General features: G+C 36.8%; 1 protein-coding gene across 1 annotated transcript in view; it reads left to right on the forward strand.

Moving 5' to 3' along the window:
• Window positions 1-23,186, forward strand: part of ASCC3 (activating signal cointegrator 1 complex subunit 3) — a 315,102-nt gene that overhangs the window by 96,696 nt on the left and 195,220 nt on the right. The window contains exon 10 of the mRNA XM_052645754.1: window positions 18,355-18,519. Within this exon, the coding sequence (XP_052501714.1) occupies window positions 18,355-18,519 (165 nt within the window). The remainder of the gene's footprint in view (window positions 1-18,354; window positions 18,520-23,186) is intronic.

Here is a 23,186-nt window from a genome sequence, read left to right on the forward strand (position 1 = left end):
CAAAATGGCTGTCTGAGGAAGCCTTACAAGTAGCTGTGAAAAGAAGAGAAGCAAAAAGCCAAGGAGAAAAGGAAAGATATAAGCATCTGAATGCAGAGTACCAAAGAACAGCAAGAAGAGATAAGAAAGCCTTCTTCAGCAATCAATGCAAAGAAATAGAGGAAAACAACAGAATGGGAAAGACTAGAGATCTCTTCAAGAAAATTAGAGATACCAAGGGAAGATTTCATGCAAAGATGGGATTGATAAAGGATAGAAATGGTATGGACCTAACAGAAGCAGAAGATATTAAGAAGAGGTGGCAAGAAGACACAGAAGAACTGTACAAAAAGGATCTTCATGACCTGGATAATCACGATGGTGTGATCACTCATCTAGAGCCAGACATCCTGGAATGTGAAGTCAAGTGGGCCTTAGAAAGCATCACTACAAACAAAGCTAGTGGAGATGATGGAATTCCAGTGGAGCTATTTCAAATCCTGAAAGATGATGCTGTGAAAGTGCTGCACTCAACATGCCAACAAATTTGGAAAACTCAGCAGTGGCCACAGGACTGGAAAAGGTCAGTTTTTATTCCAATCCCAAAGAAAGGCAATGCCAAAGAATGCTCGAACTACTGCACAATTGCACTCATCTCACACGCTAGTAAAGTAATGCTCAAAATTCTCCACGCCAGACTTCAGCAAGACGTGAACCGGGAACTTCCCGATGTTCAAGCTGGTTTTAGAAAAGGCAGAGGAACCAGAGATCAAATTGCCAACATCCTTTGGATCCTTGAAAAAGCAAGAGAGTTCCAGAAAAACATCTATTTCTGCTTTGTTGACTATGCCAAAGCCTTTGGCTGTGTGGATCACAATAAACTGTGGAAAATTCTGAGAGAGATGGGCATACCAGACCACCTGACCTGCCTCTTGAGAAATCTGTATGCAGGTCAGGAAGCAACAGTTAGAAATGGACATGGAACAACAGACTGGTTCCAAATAAGAAAAGGAGTACATCAAGGCTGGATATTGTCACCCTGCTTATTTAACTTCTATGCAGAGTACATCAAGAGAAACGCTGGGCTGGAAGAAGCACAAGCTGGAATCAAGATTGCCGGGAGAAATATCAATAACCTTAGATATGCAGATGATACCACCCTTATGGCAGAAAGTGAAGAGGAACTAAAAAGCCTCTTGATGAAAGTGAAAGTGAAGAGTGAAAAAGTTGGCTTAAAGCTCAACATTCAGAAAACGAAGATCATGGCATCCGGTCCCATCACTCCATGAGAAATAGATGGGGAAACAGTGGAAACAGTGTCAGACTTTATTTTGGGGGGCTCCAAAATCACTGCAGGTGGTGATTGCAGCCATGAAATTAAAAGACGCTTACTCCTTGGAGGAAAAGTTATGACCAACCTAGATAGCATATTCAAAAGCAGAGACATTACTTTGCCGACTAAGGTCCGTCTAGTCAAGGCAGTGGTTTTTCCTGTGGTCATGTGTGGATGTGAGAGTTGGACTGTGAAGAAGGCTGAGCACCGAAGAATTGATGCATTTGAACTGTGGTGTTGGAGAAGACTCTTGAGAGTCCCTTGGACTGCAAGGAGATCCAACCAATCCATTCTGAAGGAGATCAACCCTGGGATTTCTTTGGAGGGAATGATGCTAAAGCTGAAACTCCAGTACTTTGGCCACCTCATGCGAAGAGTTGACTCATTGGAAAAGACTTTGATGCTGGGAGGGATTCGGGGCAGGAAGAAAAGGGGACGACAGAGGGTGAGATGGCTAGATGGCATCACTGACTCAACGGACGCGAGTCTGGGTGAACTCCGGGAGTTGGTGATGGACAGGGAGGCCTGGCATGCTGCGATTCATGGGGTTGCAAAGAGTCGGACGCGACTGAACTGAACTGAACTGGAATATCAGCATCCAATCTGCTTCCCCCAATTCCTCCACAGTCAGGAAAGCAACCTGATCAGTTTTACTCCTTCCCTTTTCTATTCCCATAACTCTGTTGTATGAAAAACAATAGCAAAGAAAAAAAAAAGGCCTCTCGTACTTTTCCAGGCTACTGTGAGGCGTGACAAGAATACAACTGAAAGTGACTAAATGGCTGAGTAGTCTGCCCCCGCCTGTCTTATTTCCGCTAGTCTCCATTCTTCTCATCCTCCTTGCTCCAGCTACAGACTGCCTGTCTTCAGTCTCTCCCATCCATGTTGTCTCCCACTATGCTTTATGCCTGTAACTGCTTCTGCTTATTACTCTTTTTTCTCCTTCACCTAATTAATTCCCTTTTGTCCTCTAGATGTTATGTCAAATGTCATTTTCTTAATTAAGGCTTTTCTGTTTCTGGTTAGGTCAAATTTTCCTATTATAATTTGTTGTAACATTGCAGAGCTTATTCTCAGTAGCTTATCACAAGTAAAAATTTGTATTTTATGACTTTTTGACTAATGTGTATTGCCATACAACCTCCACTACTGTGAGATCAAGGGCTATCTGTCTTTATCTTTCTTCACCATTGCATAGCTCATGGCATCATGCCTAAACGTTTTATTGTGTTAACCTGTTTCCTTTTCTTTAAAACCCTATGACATGTCAGTACTTTTTTTAATTTATGGCAGAAACTGTCAAATTTGTGGTAGTAGAGACACAATAAGTATTTGATAAATGCATGAATGAAAGATACTCAATATGTTTTTATTAAGCATTCACAGTATATTAGAAAGCATTGATAAATGAGACATGGCTATAAGAATACTTAGAATTAGAAGTGTTGATAAATTTGCTTATAGAAATATAGGTTTTGATTCATGTTAATAGGACTATCCACTCTCCTTCTTTGCCTAGTAGGAAATTATTTTTGGAGTCCTCAGCTATTGCTTGTGAGACATAGTAAGTGAAAAGCTGGCCAGATGGGAAAGGCCTGGGTTAGGTTTGGGTGGGATGGAGAAAGAGAGGCAGGAGGGAAACATTATAAAAACCTGTAAGTCCTGATTGCAAAATGTTCAAGTTATATTTAATCCTCTTTGGAGGATACTCTGAGATACAATTCTGTTCTTCCTGGTAAGTTGAGGATACAGGCCACTTAGCTCATTTAGCTTACTACATAAGGAGCCATCTAGATCCCACCTATCCTCAACATATTCATCCTAAGTTGAGATAGTATCTAGGTACCAGAAACTTGGAGTGTCATCCCCTGAGGCCACAGGGTGAGCAGTAGGGGTGCCACTGTTGTCTTTCCCCAGGAGTCAGTAAAAGGACCTCTTTCTTGTATAAGCTCTTCAGTTTGTCAATTTAGTACACTTACATGAATGGATTAAGGAGAGCATTTCCCTGGCTAATTCACAAAATTTATTATGTGACAGTATCCTGAATGTAAATTTTTTAAAACTCAAGTATCTATGTAGTAGAAAATAAGTTGTATAAATCCTGCTATTAAATATAGAAATATTTGTCCTACTTTCTTTTTGGCAAGAATTGTTACCACTAATATGTGGAGTGATTGCTATCTGTAAAAATATATAATCCATCAGCAGTCCTTGAGTATGGACAGTGCAGCAGACCACTTGAAGACATTATAGGTACAATAGTGATCACTGCCCCGACTTGACTGTGCCTGTGGTTTATTGAGAGAGACAAATATTTAAGCAAGCAATATAGTGTATTAGATGCTGATATAGAAAATATGAGCATAGTGATGCTGCAGAAGCCTATGAAAAGGAAATAGTATTAGGGTATTGTGGTTTAAAAAAAGTCACCTAAACATTTCAACTCAGGAGCTGGAGAATGTAGAGAAATATATGTATATGTGATTTTGTTTTAGTTTAATAATGGATCATATTTATGTACTCATGTGTATGTGTTTGTATAAAATGTATAACATTTTGCCCTTTTCCACTTAATATCAGTGTGGGTAGATCTACCTTCAGTTCATTTCAGTTCAGTCGCTCAGTCGGGTCGCTTTGTGACCCCATGAACCATAGCACGCCAGGCCTCCCTGTCCATCACCAACTCCCGGAGTCCACCTAAACCCATGTCCATCGAGTTGGTGATGCCATCCAGCCATCTCATCCTCTGTCATCCCCTTCTCCTCCTGCCCTCAACTTTCCCAGTATCAGGATCTTTTCCAATGAGTCAGCTCTTCGCATCAGGTGGCCAAAGAATTGGAGTTTCAGCTTCAACATCAGTCCTTCCAGTGAACACCCAGGACTGATCTCCTTTAGGATGGACTGGTTGGATCTCCTTGCAGTCCAAGGGACTCTCAAGAGTCTTCTCCAACACCACAGTTCAAAAGCATCAATTCTTTTGCACTCAGCTTTCTTTATAGTCCAACTCTCACATCCATACGTGACCACAGGAAAAACCATAGCCTTGACTAGACGGACCTTTGCTGGCAAAGTAATGTCTCTGCTTTTTAATATGCTATATAGGTTGGTCATAACTTTCCTTCCAAGGAGTAAGTGTCTTTTAATTTCATGGCTGCAATCACCATCTGCAGTGATTTTGGAGTCCAGAAAAATAAAGTCAGCCACTGTTTCCACTATTTCCCTATCTATTTGCCATGAAGTGATGGGACCGGATGCCATGATCTTAGTTTTCTGAATGTTGAGCTTTAAGCCAACTTTTTCACTCTCCTCTTTCACTTTCATCACGAGGCTCTTTAGTTCTTCTTCACTTTCGGCCATAAGCGTGGTGTCATCTGCATTTCTGAGGTTATTGATATTTCTCCTGGCAATCTTGATTCTAGCTTGTGTTTCTTTCAGCCCAGAGTTTCTCATGATGTACTCTGCATATACTTTAAATAAGCAGGTTGACAATATCCAGCCTTGACGTACTCCTTTTCCTATTTGGAACCAGTCTGTTGTTCCATGTCCAGTTCTAACTGTTGCTTCCTGACTTGCATACAGGTTTTTCAAGAGGCAGGTCAAATGGTCTGGTATTCCCATCTCTTTCAGAATTTTCCACTGTTTATTGTGATCCACAGAGCTAAAGGCTTTGACATAGTCAATAAAGCAGAAATAGATGTTTTTCTGTAATTCACTTGCTTTTTCGATGATCCAGCTGATGTTGGCAACTTGATCTTTGGTTTCTCTGCCTTTTCTTTTTTTTTTAAATATAAATTTATTTATTTTAGGAGGCTAATTACTTTGCAATTTTGTATTGGGTTTGCCATATGTAAACATGCATCCGCCACGGGTGTACGTGTTCCCCATCCTGAATCCCTCTCCCACCTCCCTCCCCGTACCATCCCTCTGGGTCATCCCAGTGCACCAGCCCCAAGCATCCTGTATCCTGCATCGAACTTGGACTGGCGATTCGTTTCATATATGATATTATACATGTTTCAGTGCCATTCTCCCAAATCATCCTACCCTCTCCCTCTCCCTCAGAGTCCAAAAGTCCATTCTATACATCTGTGTCTCTTTTGCTGTCTCGCATACAGGGTTATTGTTACCATCTTTCTAAATTCCGTATATATGCATTAGTATGCTGTATTGGTGTTTTACTTTCTGGCTTACTTCACTCTGTATAATCGGCTCCAGTTTCATCCACCTCATTAGAACTGATTCAAATGTATTCTTTTTGATGGCTGGGTAATACTCCATTGTGTATATTTACCACAGCTTTCTTATCCATTCGTCTGCTGATGGACATCTAGGTTGCTTCCATGTCCTGGCTATTATAAACAGTGCTGTGATGAACGTTGGAGTACACGTGTCTCTTTCAATTCTGGTTTCCTCAGTGTGTATGCCCAGTAGTGAGATTGCTGGGTGATAAGGCAGTTCTATTTCCAGTTTTTTAAGGAATATCCACACTGTTCTCCATAATGGCTGTACTAGTTTGCATTTCCACCAACAGTGTAAGAGGGTTCCCTTTTCTCCACACCCTCTCCAGAAACCAGCTTGAATATCTGGAAGTTTACAGTTTACGTATTGCTAAAGCCTGACTTGGAGAACTTTAAGCATTACTTTACTAGCGTGTGAGATGAGTGCAATTGTGTGGTAGTTTGAGCATTCTTTGCCATTGCCTTTCTTTGGGATTGGAATGAAAACTGACCTTTTCCAGTCCTGTGGCCACTGCTGAGTTTTCCAAATTTGTTGGCATGTTGAGTGCAGCACTTTCACAGCATCATCTTTCAGGATCTGAAATAGCTCAACTGGAATTCCATCACCTCGACTAGCTTTGTTCATAGTGATGCTTCCTAAGGCCCACTTGCCTTCACATTCTGTGCTGTCTGTCTCTAGGTGAGTGATCACACCATCATAATTATCTGGGTCGTGAAGATCTTTTTTGTATAGTTCTTCTGTGTATTCTTACCACCTCTTCTTAATATCTTCTGCTTCTGTTAGGTCCCTCCCATTTCTGTCCTTTATTGAGCCCATCTTTGCATGAAATATCTTTTCCATTCTGTTGTTTTCCTCTATTTCTTTGCATTGATCGCTGAGGAAGGCTTTCTTGTCTCTCCTTGCTATTCTTTGGAACTCTGCATTCAAATGGATATATCTTTCCTTTTCTCCTTTGCTTTTTGCTTCCCTTCTTTTAACAGCTATTTGTAAGGCCTCTCAGACAGCCATTTTGCTTTTTTGCATTTCTCTTTCTTCGGGATAGTCTTTATTCCTGTCTCCTGTACAGTGTTACAAACCTCCATCCATAGTTCATCAGGCACTCTATCAGATCTAGTCCCTTAAATCTATTTTTCATTTTCACTGTATAGTCATAAGGGATTTTATTTAGGTCATACCTGAATGGTCTAGTGATTTTCTCCACTTTCTTCAATTTCAGTCTGTATTTGGCAATAAGGGATTCATGATCTGAGCCACAGTCAGCTCCCAGTCTTGTTTTTGCTGACTGTATAAAGCTTCTCCATCTTTGACTGCAAAGAATGTAATCAATCTGATTTCACTGTCGACCATCTGGTGATGTCCATGTGTAGAGTCTTCTCTTGTGTTGCTGGAAGAGAGTGTTTGCTATGACCTGTGCGTTCTCTTGGCAGAACTCTATTAGCCTTTGCCCTGCTTCATTCTGTCTTCCAAGGCCAAATTTGCCTGTTACTCCAGGTGTTTCTTGACTTCCTAGTTTTGCATTCCAGTCCCCTATAATGGAAAGGACATCTTTTTTGGGTGTTAGTTCTAGAAAGTCTTGTAGGTCTTCATAGAACCATTCAATTTCAGCTTCTTCAGCATTACCAGTTGGGGCATAGACTTGCATTACTGTGATACTGAATGGTTTACCTTATTGCCTTATCAAGAACTTCATGTCTTTCTGTCTGTATGTATTTATTCTAGGATAGAATTTTGGAAGTGAGATTGCTGGACCTAGGGTTTGCTCATTTAAAATTTTGATTGATTTTGCCAAATCGCCATCCTAAATGGGTCCACTCAGTACAGTTCAGTTCAGTTGCTCAGTCATTTCTGACTCTTTGCGATCCCATGAACCGCAACATGCCAGGCCTCCCTGTCCATCACCAACTCCCAGAGTCCACCCAAACCCATGTCCATCGAGTCGGTGATGCCATCCAGCCATCTCATCCTCTGTCATCCCCTTCTCCTCCTGCCCTCAACTTTCCCAGTATCAGGGTGTTTCCCAATGAGTCAGCTCTTCACATCAGGTGACCAGAGAATTGGAGTTTCAGCTTTAGCATCAGTCCTTCCAGTGAACACCCAGGACTGATCTCCTTTACGATGGACTGGTTGGATCTCCTTGCAGTCCAAGGGACTCTCAAGAGTCTTCTCTAACACCACAGTTCAAAAGCATCGATTCTTCAGTGCTCAGCTTTCTTCACAGTCCAACTCTCACATCCATACATGACTACTGGAAAAACCATAGCCTTGACTAGACAGAGCTTAGTTGACAAATTAATGTCTCTGCTTTTGAATATGCTCTCTATGTTGGTCACAATTCTCCTTCCTAGGAGTAAGCGTCTTTTAATTTCATGGCTGCAATCACTATCTGCAGTGGTTTTGGAGCCCAGAAAAATAAACTCACTAGTTATGGTTAATATCTCCATTAAAAGCTGAATTTATGTGAGTTGATGATATAAACCCAAATACTATATATGAGTAGACTCTTACCACAAGGGGAAAATACAGTTTCATCAATAAGGTGTAAAACATCACTGACAATCAAATAAATATAAATTAAAATACAAAGCTGCTTCTCCATGTTAAGTTAGTAAAGGTAATGATAATGCCCCAGCCAGGCAGAACTACACTGTAATTTCAGCTCTCTGCCATTGCACATAGTGTGGCAAAATCTCTTTTTGGTGATTGATTTGCTTAAAAGAAATCTGTATAGTACAATGAAAAACAGTGTAGTTACTGAATAGAGAATGAATATGGGAGTCCTGGGGCCCTGGAAATTTGACAGATTTAACCAAATCTTCTTCAGTTGCAATGTCATAATTACCTGGGGAGTGTTTTCCTACTGCAGACATCAGTATTCTTTTTTGGTAATTGACATCCTAACTAGTGTGAGGTATTAGGATCATTGTGGTTTTGTTTGCATTGCAAGATGATTAGTGATGTTGAGCACCTTTTCAGTTACCAGATATGGGTTCACAGGAGCCTGCTGGTAGGTATACCATGGCTGCTTCCTGAGGCTTCAGGAGCAGCCCTGCCTTGGGTGGCTGGAGCTAGCAGGAGCTGGGGGTAAGCTGGGGACCTAGGTTAGGAGGCCCTACAGCCTTGGGGTTGGCCTGATGTTAGGGCCTGCAGTTAGGTACTTCGTTTTACTTTCTTCTCCAACTGGAAAGATATTTCTCTCTGTGCTGGGTTTCCTAGGCTTAGAGGACAAGTCATGGGGCTAATGTGAATGTATCTTTCCTACCCTCCTCACTGTGTCTTATTTCTGTGCTTCACCCACATGTGGTAATCTCTTACCTGGAATCCTTGGTTTTTGCGAAGCAGTGTTTGTGTGCAGATAATTCTTCCAATTAATGTTTAATGTTTCTGAGGGGAGGGGATGAATGCTAGAAATTCCTGTGGCCCCCCTCCCTTCACTAATCTAACTCCCAGTTGTGTTTTCTTTTTTTTTTCAATTCAGTATTAGGAAAACTTACAGCCAGGTTTTATACTTAATCACATATATTATATTAGCTAATTTTTTGGGTATATTTGCTTTTGTCCTTCTTTATCACTTTCTTAAGCCTTGTTTTTTATTGAATATGAGTTTCTGTTAAACCACTTCAACACCAGTAATAAGTAATTTTGTTTGATCTTTTTCTGTGCTGTAAGTTAGTTAGATTGTAGGAAATGTAAGGAAATGGAGGGGAAAAATGCAGAAAAATGTATAATTTCACTCAGTTCTGCACGTAGTTGTATTGGTGCTGTATGTGTAATTTATACATGTGTAGTTGTGGGCAGATTCAGTGGCAGTTTATTGAGCAAGGTTAACTGCCCCCTATTAGTCGACATTTGCATTTCATAGGCTTGTATGAGAGAGAATTTAGACCACTTTTCACTTCTTTGCTGTGTTTTCACCTTGAAGTATAAGCTTCTGAACTTCTTGCCTTGTATCTTTGTGTTCTTAACCATAGAAAAATATCAGAAGACATTGAGTTGAGTGAGTTAATCGCAAAGTTTTGTTAAGAAATTCTCCTTTGGATAACCGTACATTATAATTAAATAGTACACATGTCCTGCCTTTAAAAAAAAACAACAACAAAACAAGAATCCAAATTAAGGAAGTAGATTAACAATAAAAACAACTAATTTCCTTAATTGTGGTCATTTTCAGCAGCTTATGTCCTGCCATAATTTCCTCATAAGATTTTAGAATCTTGTCTTCAAGTGTGTCTCTTCTTTCTGAAATAACAGACTCCAAATGTTTGATTAATTATTCTTGAATTAGTAAAACCTCTTAGTATTGAATGTTTAGAATTAGTTTGAAGAGATTAAATTGGTATTATTTTCGTGTTAGCATTTTTATGAAGAGCTGTAGAATACATTTTGCTTTTTAGCTCAGCACATTTGAGGTGTTAGGTTTGGTAGTACAATATGATATTTTAAAATATTTCACTTTAGTAAGAAATTGATCCTCAGTCTGAGCTCTTCACAGGTATTAGGAAAGAGGTAATGACTATCAAACTATCAAATATTCAGAGTCATGTGAGAGAGGATGTTTCTCCCACTTTCAAAGGGCACATATACCTGTTTGATTTAGGGGGGAAAAAAAAACTATAATATAAACCAAGGAAACTCATTCAGTATGGGTCATATCCTCATTGTACAGGACAAGATTTACAACAGGACAGGTTTCTACAACAAATCAGTCATTATTCTGTTGTTTAGTTGCTAAGTCGTGTCAGAGTCTCTTGTGACTCCATGGAGTAGCCACCAGGCTCCTCTGTCCATGAGATTTCTTAGGCAAGAAGATTGGCTTAGGTTGCCATTTTCTTCTCTGCATATTAGTCAGATTCAAGAAATATCTTTTATGAGTGAGCAGAATAGGAATCATTGTAAGTTATATCAGACCCCGGCTCTTTGAGACTTTAATGGAACTAAACTAAATCCTAGGGTATTGTGGAAAGCCAGTTAGAATGATGAGATCTAGGTCTTCATGGCTTTTACATATTGCAATATAAACCAATTTTTTCTATTTTTCTTTCTGTGTAATTAAGTTTTAGGATAATAAAGCACTGTATTCTTTACACACTTATGTTGATGAGGCTATAGTTCAGTATATAAGTTCTGAGATTGTTGGAAAGTGTTTTAAATTGACAAAAAGAACTGCAAATATAATTCTGCTCCAGTTATAAACACATGCAATCTAGAAAGTATTTTTCTTGAATGTTTAATTTTGAGTTATATATTATAGGAGCCTTTTCTCCCTTACTCCAGAACTCCATGCTCTGTTCCTTTGCAAGTATTAGGATTTCTTATTGAATTATACTTTGTTTCTTTATTTAGTAAATGTTTACCTTTGAACTTTTAACTAAAAATAGTATCGTACAGATTTTTTTTTGAACATCGAGATGCCAAAACATATTTCAGATTATATTCCTTATACTTTAACCATATCTGTACTTTCAACAAAAATATGCATAAGGATACTTTTGTAGTTGAAGATTCTCCAGTTAACTTTTATATTTTCATTTTATAGTTGAAAGCTGTGATCCTTGACATAAGTATATAGCTAGATACTTCAGAATACTTTGGGCTTTACATGTTTGTGTGTGCACTCAGGCGTGTGAATTGGTGGGAGAGGAGGGAACATAAAAAATGGTAGAAAAGGAAGTAGTTGAAACGAACTGATTTGTTGTAGTGTCCCAAGTGGCAGGTATAATCTGCGGGCTGTCAGATTCCATTACGGGGGTTGTTGCCATCAATCAGAACTGACATTTGTAAAGCAGAGTTTAGTATAACTGTAATTATATGTGTTTTTACGGAATTTAAACCGTGTGACATTTTAGATTTTATCCTTAAATTAAAACATTCATATAATTTATAGGCTTGTTGGTTGAGTAAGTATGTGATTATGTATTTTAAAAAGGAAGATAGATTTCCTAAATCCTGCAAACAGTTGCATGGTCTAAGTCTATAGCATTAAAATGTGATTTGTAACAGCTCCAGGCTGTTTTCACACAGAAAATGTATTGATCACACATTCTTGAATATTGTTCTGTAGCCTAGTTAATAGATCCCCAACATTTTCAACTAAATGTACAGTATTTCATCAATTGTAAGACATTTAGAAAATTTTGTTTTTTTTTTTAACTTCCTAGTGACACATGAAATGATGATATAGCTCAAAATCAATAGCTCTTGAGACTTGTTGAAGTAAAGTAATATACTCTTAGATTTTAATGACTATATTTTAATATTTTACTATTCTGTTTTTAAAAGTCTAATGTAATGAGTTTAAACAATTAAAATTTTTTTCTATAGTCTACCAAAAATTTCAAAATTTAAATATTGTAAAGGTAAGAAAGCATACTTTCATTTTTAAAATTTGTTATATTCCTTTGACTTAACATTTAAAATCTAGTTTTAATTTATAGCCATCTGCCTCAAGGAAAAATACTGCTCCAACCGTCAAAATGTTTTTTAAAAATGTTTAAAATTCAGTAGGATATCAGTGTGACTTGTATAGCTTTAAATAGATATAACAGGATTTGTTAAGCATAAAACTGTATTGAGATATCACAAACATTCTGTCTTAAGCTGGATATGTATTGCTATTAGTGATATAATTTCAAGACTTTTTTTGTATAATGAATTAATTTATTGGAATTAGAAAATTTTATGGACTGGTCTATGTATGGAAAATATGAATATTGAAAAATAAGAATAAATCTTATTTTTAAATAGACATCAACAACAATAACATTAAGGAAATATGGGAATTATGAATAATAGGTGTCTAATTTCTCGTCTTCATTCAGAAACTTCAGTCAAAAACTATGATGTTCAAAAACATTTATAAATATGCCAAAACTTTCTTATCTCTTTGCTTTTAGTGCTTATAGAGGTCTCTGGTTGAGGAGATTGATAAGTGGTCAGGAAATTGACATAAATTTAGAAGTTGTCATTTGTATGAAAAAGAAATCCAATCAGTAGGTTGAAGAACTTGGACTTCTATGTAAAAGATATTATATTTGATTCCTTCCTCAGAATGCTTGTGGTGTGCATAGAAAGATTATACAAGAGATGATACGTGACTAATGCATATGAGAAGCACAAAGAACAACTTTTGCTAATTTTTCTTTGTAGCATGCAATATTTTTTTTCTTTCTTTATCTAGCAAACTCTTACTTACCTTTCACCTGTTCAGTTCAGATATCCCTTCTTGCCATTTAATTTTTGTTTTTAATTATAAGTTATATGTAATTATAATAGCATGTATGTGCACAGCTTACTGTTACTGAGTAAAATACATACTCAGAATAGTACAGAAATTGTAAATGAACAGGTTGATAAATTTTCCTAAACTGAATACACTGATATAGGCACCACACTGATCAAAATAGTTTTGCCACACTTCGAAATCTTTCCTCATTTCTCTCCCATTTTGTGTCCTTCTTCCTCTTCAGAGATGACTCCTAGCTTTTCACACCTTATGTTAGTTTCACCTGTTTCAAAACTTCCTATCCATGAAGTTTTATACTGTATAACTGGATTCTTTCACTAACAAGATTTTCAGATTTTTACCGTATTATTGCATATAGCAATAGTTTACTCATTTTTGTTGTGTTGTATAATTGTTTCCTTGTATAACTGTTATAAGTTTTTTATCTGTATTATTGTTGATGGAAATTTGGCTTCCAATTTTGAAGTATTATAAATAGTATAGCTATGAAAATTCTAATATACATCTTTAGGTACAAGTACGTGTGCATTTCTGTTCAGTACGTAATTCACTAGGAATGGAATTGCTGGTCATAAGGCTTACATGTGTTCATCTCTAGTAGGTAATACCAAGCAGCTTTTCGAAATGGTTGTGTGAGTTTTCATTTCCACCATTGTTTCATGAGAGTTCTAGTTCTTCCACACGCTCTCTAAATACGTGATATTTTATGTCTTTCATTTAAAAACTTTTTCCTGCAATATTCAACATCCTTTTATGATTAAAAACTCTCCACAAATTGGATATAGAAGGAATTGTCTTCAGCATAATAAAGTCCATATATAACAAACCTATAAGTAACATAATACTCAACAGTGAAAGGCTGAAAACTTTACTGAGGTTGATCTCTCTTTGCTAAGATCAGGACAAGGGTGCAGATTCTCGCTAGTTCTGTTCAACATAGTACTGGAAGTCCTAGCCCGAATAATTAAGCAAGAAAAAGAAATAAAGGTCTTCTGAATCAGAAAAGAAGTAATATGGTCACTGCACATATGATTTTATATATATAGGAAACCCTAAAGACTCCAGGAAAAATCTTCTGCAACTAAGAAACAACTTCAGTAAAGTTGCAGGATACAAAATCAACATGCAGAAAGCAATTGCATTTCTATACACTAACAACGAACTATCAGAAAAAGAAAGAAATAATCCCATACACAAGAGTATCCAAAAAAATGTAATGCTTAGAAATAAATTTAACCAAGGAAATGAAAGATCTGTACACCAAAAACTGTAAAACACTGAGGAAAGAAATTGAAAAATAAATGAAAATAAATGGAATAAATAAATGAGAAGATAGCTCATGTCTGTCATATATTGAAAGAGTTAATGTCTTTCATACATTGAAAGAGAAAATGTCTATACTATCTACGCCATCTATGGATTCAATGCATCCCTATCAAAATTCCATTGTCATTTTTCACAGACATAGAAAAATGCATTTTAAAGTTAGTATGTAACCACAAAAGACCCAAAGAGTCAAAGCAATCCTGAGAATGGACAAAGCTGAAGGTATCACACTTCCTAACTTTAATCCATACTACAAAACTATAGTAATCTAAAAGCATGGTACTGGCAGAAAAATAGACACATAGACCAGTGGAGCAGAAGAGAGACTAGAAATTAACTCACGTATACCATCAACTAATATTTGACAGTTGAGCTGAAAACAATTGGGAAAGAATGATATCTCTGGTAAACTGTATGGGGAAAAGTGGATAGCCATATACAGAGGAATGAAAATGGCCACCTATTTTATATTGCTTACAAAGAATTAAGGGGCTTCCCAGGTGGCACTAGTGATAAAGAAACTGCCTGCCAATGCAAGAGACATAAGAGGGTTTGGTCCTCTTCTCTGCTATTGGGAAGCTCCCTGGGTTGGGAAGATTCTTTGGAGGAGGGCATAGCAACCCACTCCAGTTTTCTTGCCTGGAGAATCCCATGGACAGAGAAGCCTGGTGGGCTCCAGTCTATAGGGTCGCAAAGAATGGAACACGATTGAAGCAATTTAACACAAAAATGGATTAAAGATTTACATATAAGACCTGAAACTGTAAAACTACTACTTCAAGAAAACATAGGAAAAAAATCTCTTTGACATTGATCTTGGGAATGATTATTGGATATGACATCAAAAACCCATGAAACAAAAGTGAAAAAAAGCTTCTACACAGCAAAAGAAATAGCAGAATGAAAAGGTTACCTGTAGGAGAAGACGTTAGCAAGCCATCTATCTGAAAAGAACTCAATATCCACACAACTCAAAAGCAAAACACACACATGACACAAAAGCCAAACCAAAAGCAAAACAACAATAAAGGGACAGAGGACTAGAATAGACATTTTTCCAAAGAAAGCATGCAAATGACCCCCAGGACAGTAAAAGGTGTTTAACTTCACTAATCAGCAGGGAAATGCAAGTCATAATCACAATGCGATATCCCCTTACAACGGTTAGATTGACTTGTTATCAAAAAAGACAAGAGAGGACAAATATGGGCGAGGATGTGGCGAAAAGGGATCTTTTGTGCACTATTGTAAGTTGGTGTTGTAAACTGGGAATGTAAATGTGTACTGCCACTATGGAAACACTTTGAAGTTCTCCCAAAAAGTTAAAAATATAACTACCGTATGATGCAGCTGTTCTACTTATGGGTATATATCAGAAGGAATTGAAATCATTCTCTTGAAGAGAGATTGCTCTCTGATGTTCTTTGCAGCTTTATTCACAATAGCTAAGATATGGAGACAACCCTAAGTGTTCACCAAGAAATGAATGGACCAAAAAAAAAAAATGTGGCATATATGTAGAATAGAGTATTATTCAGCCGTAAAAAATGGAAATTCAGCCTTTTCCCACAAGAAGAATGGACCTTGAGATCATTACGCTAAAGTGAAATAAGTCAAAAAAAGAAAAGACAAATACTGTTATGTTCTCACTTATATATGGGGGAAGAAAAGCCAAACTCAGGAAGGAAACAGAGAGTACAATGTTGGTTGCCAGGAACTTAGGCATAAGGGAAAAGGGAAAAGGTTGGTCAAAGTGTACAAACTTCCAGATATAAGATGAATGTGTTCTGGGGATCTGATGTACAGTGCAGTGAGTATAATTAACATTCCTGTGTTATATCCTTGAAAGTTGTTAAGAGAGCAGATCTTAAATATTATCACCACACACACTGAAACACAAAAGTAATATGAAGTGAGGGGAAGAAAGTGTTAACTAACCTCATTGTGGTAATGGTTCTACAATATGTATGTGTATCAAATCATCACATTGTGCACTTTAAATCTGTATATGTTACATGTCAGAAATAACACAATAGACAAAAAAGGGAAGGAGAGATAAAGTGATTTCCCCTGGGTCACAATGTTTTAAAACGCAAAAGATTACGTTTATGTTAGTTTCCAGATGAAGTGGCTCTAACGAGTCTTGGGTCTTTTGGTTTAGCTGTCAAATGGGGAGCATTTTAAATTGAATATACCAAATTGTTGACACAATAGTGGTTGTATAGCATCTCAACTGTGCCGTTTTACCAGTGGTTAGGCTAAAACTGGAACAGTTTGGAATAATGATTTTTATACTCCTAAAGGAAGAAAGTACATGTATTGAGAGAAATTTGAGTTGACAGTAAAAATATTGACAGTTAACCCATGCCCTAATACAAGAGCAGATGGAAATGTCTTGCATGAGTTCCAATTCATTAAGCAAATGTGACACTTTATTTTCTAGCCATTTTTGTTCAGGGAATTAGAGTAATGAAATGGTAATATAAATGAAGTCATTTCTCACTGTGCTGAAAGTATAGAAAACAAAATGCTAAAATGGATTTTTAAGGTTTGGTGGTATAGTTTTCTTATATTTGAAAATGTTTATTTTAAAATTTAGTTGTTACCACATTATTAGCTTTGTAGTATACTTTGTGGCTTTCTTAACATTTATGAATTGTAAGCTTATTTTATATTTTAATGTAACATGAATTTACAGTTTAGAAGAATTGTTGCTTTTGGAAACACATGGGCATATTTTTTAGGATTTTCAGTTAAAGAGTTGTTAGTGAGTGATCCCTGAGCATATTTGTAAGATATATCTTGGATTGTTTTAAATTGTCATTTTTCAAAGTGGAAGTTATGTTTAAATTATTGGAATATAAAAGATGTTAACTAATGCATAGTGAATGTCTCAAACCATTTTAGATCTTAAAATTCATTATACATCTGTTTATACTTAATTCCAGTAGCGTATTTCTTTCAATGTAGCATTTGATGTGGCTTCAATATTACCATTTAACTTTAGCAAATTAACTAAGTAGCTTCATAGTATTTTACACCTTAGATATGAATGCCTTAATCTATTTCATTATAGTTTGCCAATTAATGTTATATTGAAATACAGATGCTAAATTTTGTGGTTGATATAGTTTATTTCAAAGTGATCGTGGTATCTCTAATAATGCAACAGATTATACTGACAAACTTGGACTGTACATTTATTAAGAAGTGTATGTGATTTGCAGTCTAAGAAAAGAAGATTACCATTCCTGTAAGCAGCTTCAAAACAGACATGAGAGTTATAACACAACAAAAATGTTGAACAATCTGACTCCCATCTCATTTAACTTCTTCACGAAATAGTTGAATTTTGATTATCATCAGGCTCTATAATCTGATATACTGGCTAAGATAAACTTCAGTTTTTGACTTGTTACCTCACATGTTGAATATATAATAGTGTAATATTACCGTAGTAGGAGGTTTATTAAACTTGTCTTTTTCTCTGCCATAGTATGCTTTTAGAGGACACAAGCAATTCAATATGTAGAAAGCAAATAGATTTATAATCACAGCTCACTTCAAATGGTCTCTTCTAAGAACTTAACATAAATACCCTGTTCTCGCCTTCTGCTCTAGGTACCCTGGATCTCCGGTGACTCATTGTTTTTATTGCTGTTACATGCCGGTTATGCTGTAATATATGTATTGTTTTTTTAGAATAAAGAGCTGCATATACTAGTTGATATTAAAGGGGGTAGTTTTTTAAACCTGTGTATCAGTAGTCAAGTTTCTTCCAAATCTGGAGAAGTATAAACAGGTGACCGACCATACCAGAGTATATTCCTGGTATCTTTTTCATTTCCTTTTAATGCTTTGTTCACTTGTTTTTATACCTTTTCAAATGAAAGCCATTATCAGTACACACTTGTTTAAAAGACAGTGTCATTTGTTTTTTTGGTTTTTTTTTTACATTGTAAGATACATTTTAAATATGCTTGTGTAATCTGTACACTTTACAGTGCAATTTACTGACAGACTACCTTCACTGAGTTTTAAAGAACTGCTTAATATCACAACTTACAGAGAAGTGACTGTTGTGTGTAGGGAATCAGATAACATTTTGGGTATCTCTAACACCTTTTATTTGATCTGTATATAAGTGGTCAATCATATTTCTTTTTGAATGACAGTGAAAATTTAAGTAATATATAATCTTTTTCCTCTTTTAAATTTATCTTTTCTTGTGTTATAGATGCTTGTGACCACACCAGAAAAATGGGATGTAGTAACAAGAAAGAGTGTTGGGGACGTAGCTCTTTCCCAAATTGTAAAGCTCCTTATTCTTGATGAAGTCCATTTACTGCATGAAGATAGAGGACCAGTGTTAGAAAGCATAGTGGCACGAACTTTACGGCAGGTAAGAGGAAGTTATATGTATGCTTATTTTGAGGGGTAAGTTTTTAAACTTTAATCTAGCATTCAAAGAAATATTAATATGTGTTGTGTATGAGGAAAAAGATAATTTAGTGTGGATAAACCTGTAGGTATTTCATTTTTATGTCAAAGTACCTGATTGTTCTTCCTTCCAAGTCTTATTTTATTGAAGTCTCTTTAAACTAACCATAATAAATACAGGAAAACTTCTAAACCTGTGTTTGGATCTATTATTGACTAAGCAATATTACACTTGATCTTAGCCAGAAGACCAAGGAGTAGTTGGACTAAACAATATTAACATAATGGTAGAACATAGGAAAATGTTAGTGATTCATCCAGTTCTCTCCATGCCCGAACTCTCCCCACTGAAAAGGGAGTGAGAATCCTCTGACTGCCAAGGTCCAGCTTGTGGATTAATCAGCAGTCACATCCACTCACCCCTGGTAACTCGGTTGGTAAAGAATCCGCCTGCAATGAAGGAGATCCCAGTTCGATTCCTGGGTCAGAAAGATCCCCCAGAGAAAGAGTAGGCTACCCACTCCGGTATTCTTGGACTTCCCTGGTGGCTCAGCTGGTAAAGAATCCACCATGCAATGTGGGAAACTTGGGTTCCAACCCTGGGTTGGTAAGATCCCCTGAAAAAGGGAAAGGCTACCCACTCCAGTATTCTGGCCTGGAGAATTCCATGGACTGTATAGTCCATGAGGTCTCAGAGTTGAACACAACTGAGTGACTTTCACTTCCACATCCACTCAGTGACCTCTTACAGCACAGAATCTAGTCACTTGCCATCTTCTTTATTCTAAATATTTACCCTGGAAAAAAGCACTTCCTTGTCAGTATCACCTAAGTCTCTGCATGTCGTCCCTATCTCTCCGCTGACTTCTAGTCCTGTCCAAACACAGTTGGTATTTCTACTTTGATATTCTAAAAACATCTCTTGCTAAACATGTCAGAAACTCTGTTGTTTTCCCCATATATTTATATAAGGCATCATAATTCACTCAGTTCTCAAGCCCAAATTCATTGTGTGGGAGTCACCTTAACACTTTGCCTTAACACTCTGCCTTACCCCAGTAACTAGTTAAACATCAATTCTTTTACATTTCCTATCTTGAATAGCTGTCATCTAGATCTAGTTATGGGAATTTAAATTTAAAAAGGGAGTACAGAACTTATGAAGTTTATGTTGCATTTTCAAATAATGTTTTTTAATATGGTAAAATATACCATAAAATACTGGAGTGGATTGCCATTTCCTTCTCCAGGGGATCTTCCTGACCCAGGGATCAGTCTCCAAAGATAAGATGTAAGATAAAAAGAATCTTTTTTTATCTTTATCTCCAAAAAGATAAAATGTAAGAATAATAGAAATTATTTGTCGCACATAAAATAAGCTTAGATGTCCTTTGTAATTAAAAGGTAATTGTAAACTAATAAATATTTGTTGTTCAGCCACTAAGTCATGTCCCACTCTTTGCAAACCCATGAACTGTAGCACGTCAGGCTCCTCTGTCCTTCACTATCTCCCAGAGTTTGCTCAAATTCGTGTCCGCTGAGTCAGTGATGCTACCTAACCATCTCATCCAATGCCGCCCTCTTCTTTTGCTTTCAGTCTTTCCCAATGACTCAGCTCTTCGCATCAGGTGGCCAAAGTATTGGAGCTTCAGCATCAGTCCTTCCAATGATTATTCAGGACTGATTTCCTTTAGGATTGACTGGTTTGCTGTCCAAGGAACTCTCCAGAGTCTTGCTGTCCAAGGGATTCTCTAGAGTCTTCTCCAGCACCACAATTCGAAAGCATCAATTCTTCAGCATTCAGCCTTTATGGTCCAACTCTTACATCCATACATAGCTTTGACTGTATGGATCTTGGCTGGCAAAGTGACGTCTATACTTTTTAATATGCTGTCTAGATTTCTCATAGCTTTCCTTCCAAGGAGTAAGCATCTTTTAATTTCATGGCTGCAGTCACCATCTGCAGTGATTTTGGAACCCAAGAAAATAGAGTCTGTCACTGTTTCGGTTGTTTCCCCATCTGTATGCCATGAAGTGAGGGGACCAGATGCCATGGCCTTAGTTTTTTGAATGGTGAGTTTCAAGCCAGCCTTTTCACCAAGACTCTTTCATCAAGAGTCTCTTTAGTTCCTCTTCATCTTCTGCCATTAGAGTGGAAGGACCATCTGCATATCTGAGGTTGTTGATAGTCAGTAAGAAATATAAGTTTTTTGAAAATTTGGAAAAAGCACTTTACAGTAGAAATAAAAATACTGAAAATCATAAAAAAGAAGCTTAAAAAGAATCCAAATTAACTTGAGACGTTCCTCTTCCATTAGATTGGCAAAAGTGAAAAAGAATGTAATTTGAAAACTCTCAGTAAACTATGCTTTTCCTTCTAGAGGTCTAACCTATAGAAATAATAGCACAGAAACATAGATATAATAACACCAGTATTCACTGATGCTTTCTTGTTAATGCAAAATATGTTGGAAACAACCCAAATATTCAACAAAAGAAAATATGATTAAACAAATCCTATTACAGTCATCAAATAAAATGCTACTTTGCAGTCTTTTAATAAGAATGAGGCAGAGTTATAAGAACCAGACTCAAAAGATATCCAGGTTATATTCTTCATTGAAAAGGTAAGCTGGGTCCTATATATAGCACAATCCCAGGGGGAAGAAAAAAAGCAGTATATTTATATTCTCATTCACTCATTTACTGAACATTTGTTAACTACCTGCTGTGTGCCAGCTTCATGGTTCTAGGTGTGTGGATGTAGTTAACAAATTTCTTGCTTCCATTTAGATTTTTAAGCTGGGTAGAGTAGGGTGCATAGATGTGAAAGCATATGCAACAAGTGTAAAAGTGGTTTTATAGTAGGGATGGAATTAGAGGACTTTTTGGGACATGTTCACTTTTTACCATATAAAAATATGTGCATATATACATACAGACACACAGACACAGAATACAAAGAGTTGAAATATTCAAGTAGACACACAAAAATCAGAGATTTTAGCTAGTACTCAACTTAGAACAGCATCAAGAATACACGTGGTTGTGAAAAGTCTGCAGCTGCCGCCACCGTTCTCTTTTTTTCCTCTGGCAGTTAGTTTACTTGTGAAGTCTTGAAAAGAATCATTCTGGGCATCATTTATGCAAAAGAGAGCTATTTTGATCATGAGATTTTTAAATAAAAATTTTAACAGCTTTATTGAGGTATGATTGACATACAAAGCAGTGCATATGATTAGCACATGGGGTAAAGTGAGTTTGTGCTTAACAGAAGGTACTACTTCCCATGGTGATACTTCCTGATCATGAGATGTTTTGATTTGGTACCTTGATATGTACATAGCTTAGTGATGTTTTTCAGGGAGCCCAGGCCACATGAGTCCATACATTCCTGGTTTGTTTGCATTGAGCTATCTGGAGAGACCATGTCCATCAGCTAAAAGCATTACAGAGATAAGGCCTTCCTGCAACTATAGAGCATTAGAGGTCAAGTAAATACCATTAGTATAATTGCCAAGAGGACCATCAGTAGCATGTTTTCAAGGGAGTTTGACCAGGGCATCTTTCTTTCTTGAGCATTCCCAACTGAGGGAGAAAATAGATTGCAGGAGTGCTGCTGTATACACACGTACACAGAGACATACCCATTCGTACCATATATACTTTGAGGCATTCATTAAAATTCATAAATATTTTGTAATATATGAATTTTAATAGTATAATTTTCTATATGTAATTTATAAACTCTATGATATAAAATATATAAAATTGTACATTATGTTTTAATTATATGTAGTACAATTATAAATATATCATGTTAATAGGAGATGCAGGAACATAAATATGTTGTATATAATATGGATATATAATATGTACATATCCCTGGTAATTCAGCTGGTAAAGAAACCTGCAGTGCAGGAGACCCCGGTTCTGTTCCTGGGTTGGGAAGATCCCCTGAGGGATAGACTACCCACTTCAGTATTGTTGGGCTTCCCTGGTAGCTCAGATGGTAAAAGAATCCACCTGCAAGCAGGAGATCTTGGTTCAGTCCCTGGGTTGCGAAGATCCCCTGGAGGAGGGCATGGCAACCCACTCTAGTATTCTTGCCTGGAGAATCCCATGGATAGAGGAGCCTGGCGGGCTACAGTCCATGGGGTTGCAAAGAGTCAGACACAACTGAGCAACTCAACATAGCACAGCAATATTCAAATATATAATATATTAATTCATCCTCTACATTAGCATCTTCATAATATAGCCAAATTCCAGTTATATAGTTTATCAGTACTATGCTCATAAATCTTTGCTGACTTGCTGTTTGTTTATCTTAAGAAGAATGTTTAAATACCTTAGCTGGTCTTAAAAGTCTATTAAAACCCTGATCTATTTGTTTAATTTTAACTTTTCCATTCTATTCCTTAGCTACTTAGGTTCCAACCACACAGAACCAAATTTTTTCCTTCCCCAGTTTTTTTTTCCAATGCCTCTTTTTTCTCCATCTCTTTCAGAGATGAAACTAATCTTACTTAAGTCAGAATGTATCTTTATGAGATTAAGGGTTGTAAATGCAAAATTGTATATTATCACTCCACAGATCTATCTGTTGAAAACCCACTGTTCTTTAGA

The sequence above is a fragment of the Budorcas taxicolor genome, chromosome 9 (genome assembly GCF_023091745.1).
Source record: "Budorcas taxicolor isolate Tak-1 chromosome 9, Takin1.1, whole genome shotgun sequence".
Taxonomy (NCBI): Eukaryota; Metazoa; Chordata; class Mammalia; order Artiodactyla; family Bovidae; genus Budorcas; species Budorcas taxicolor.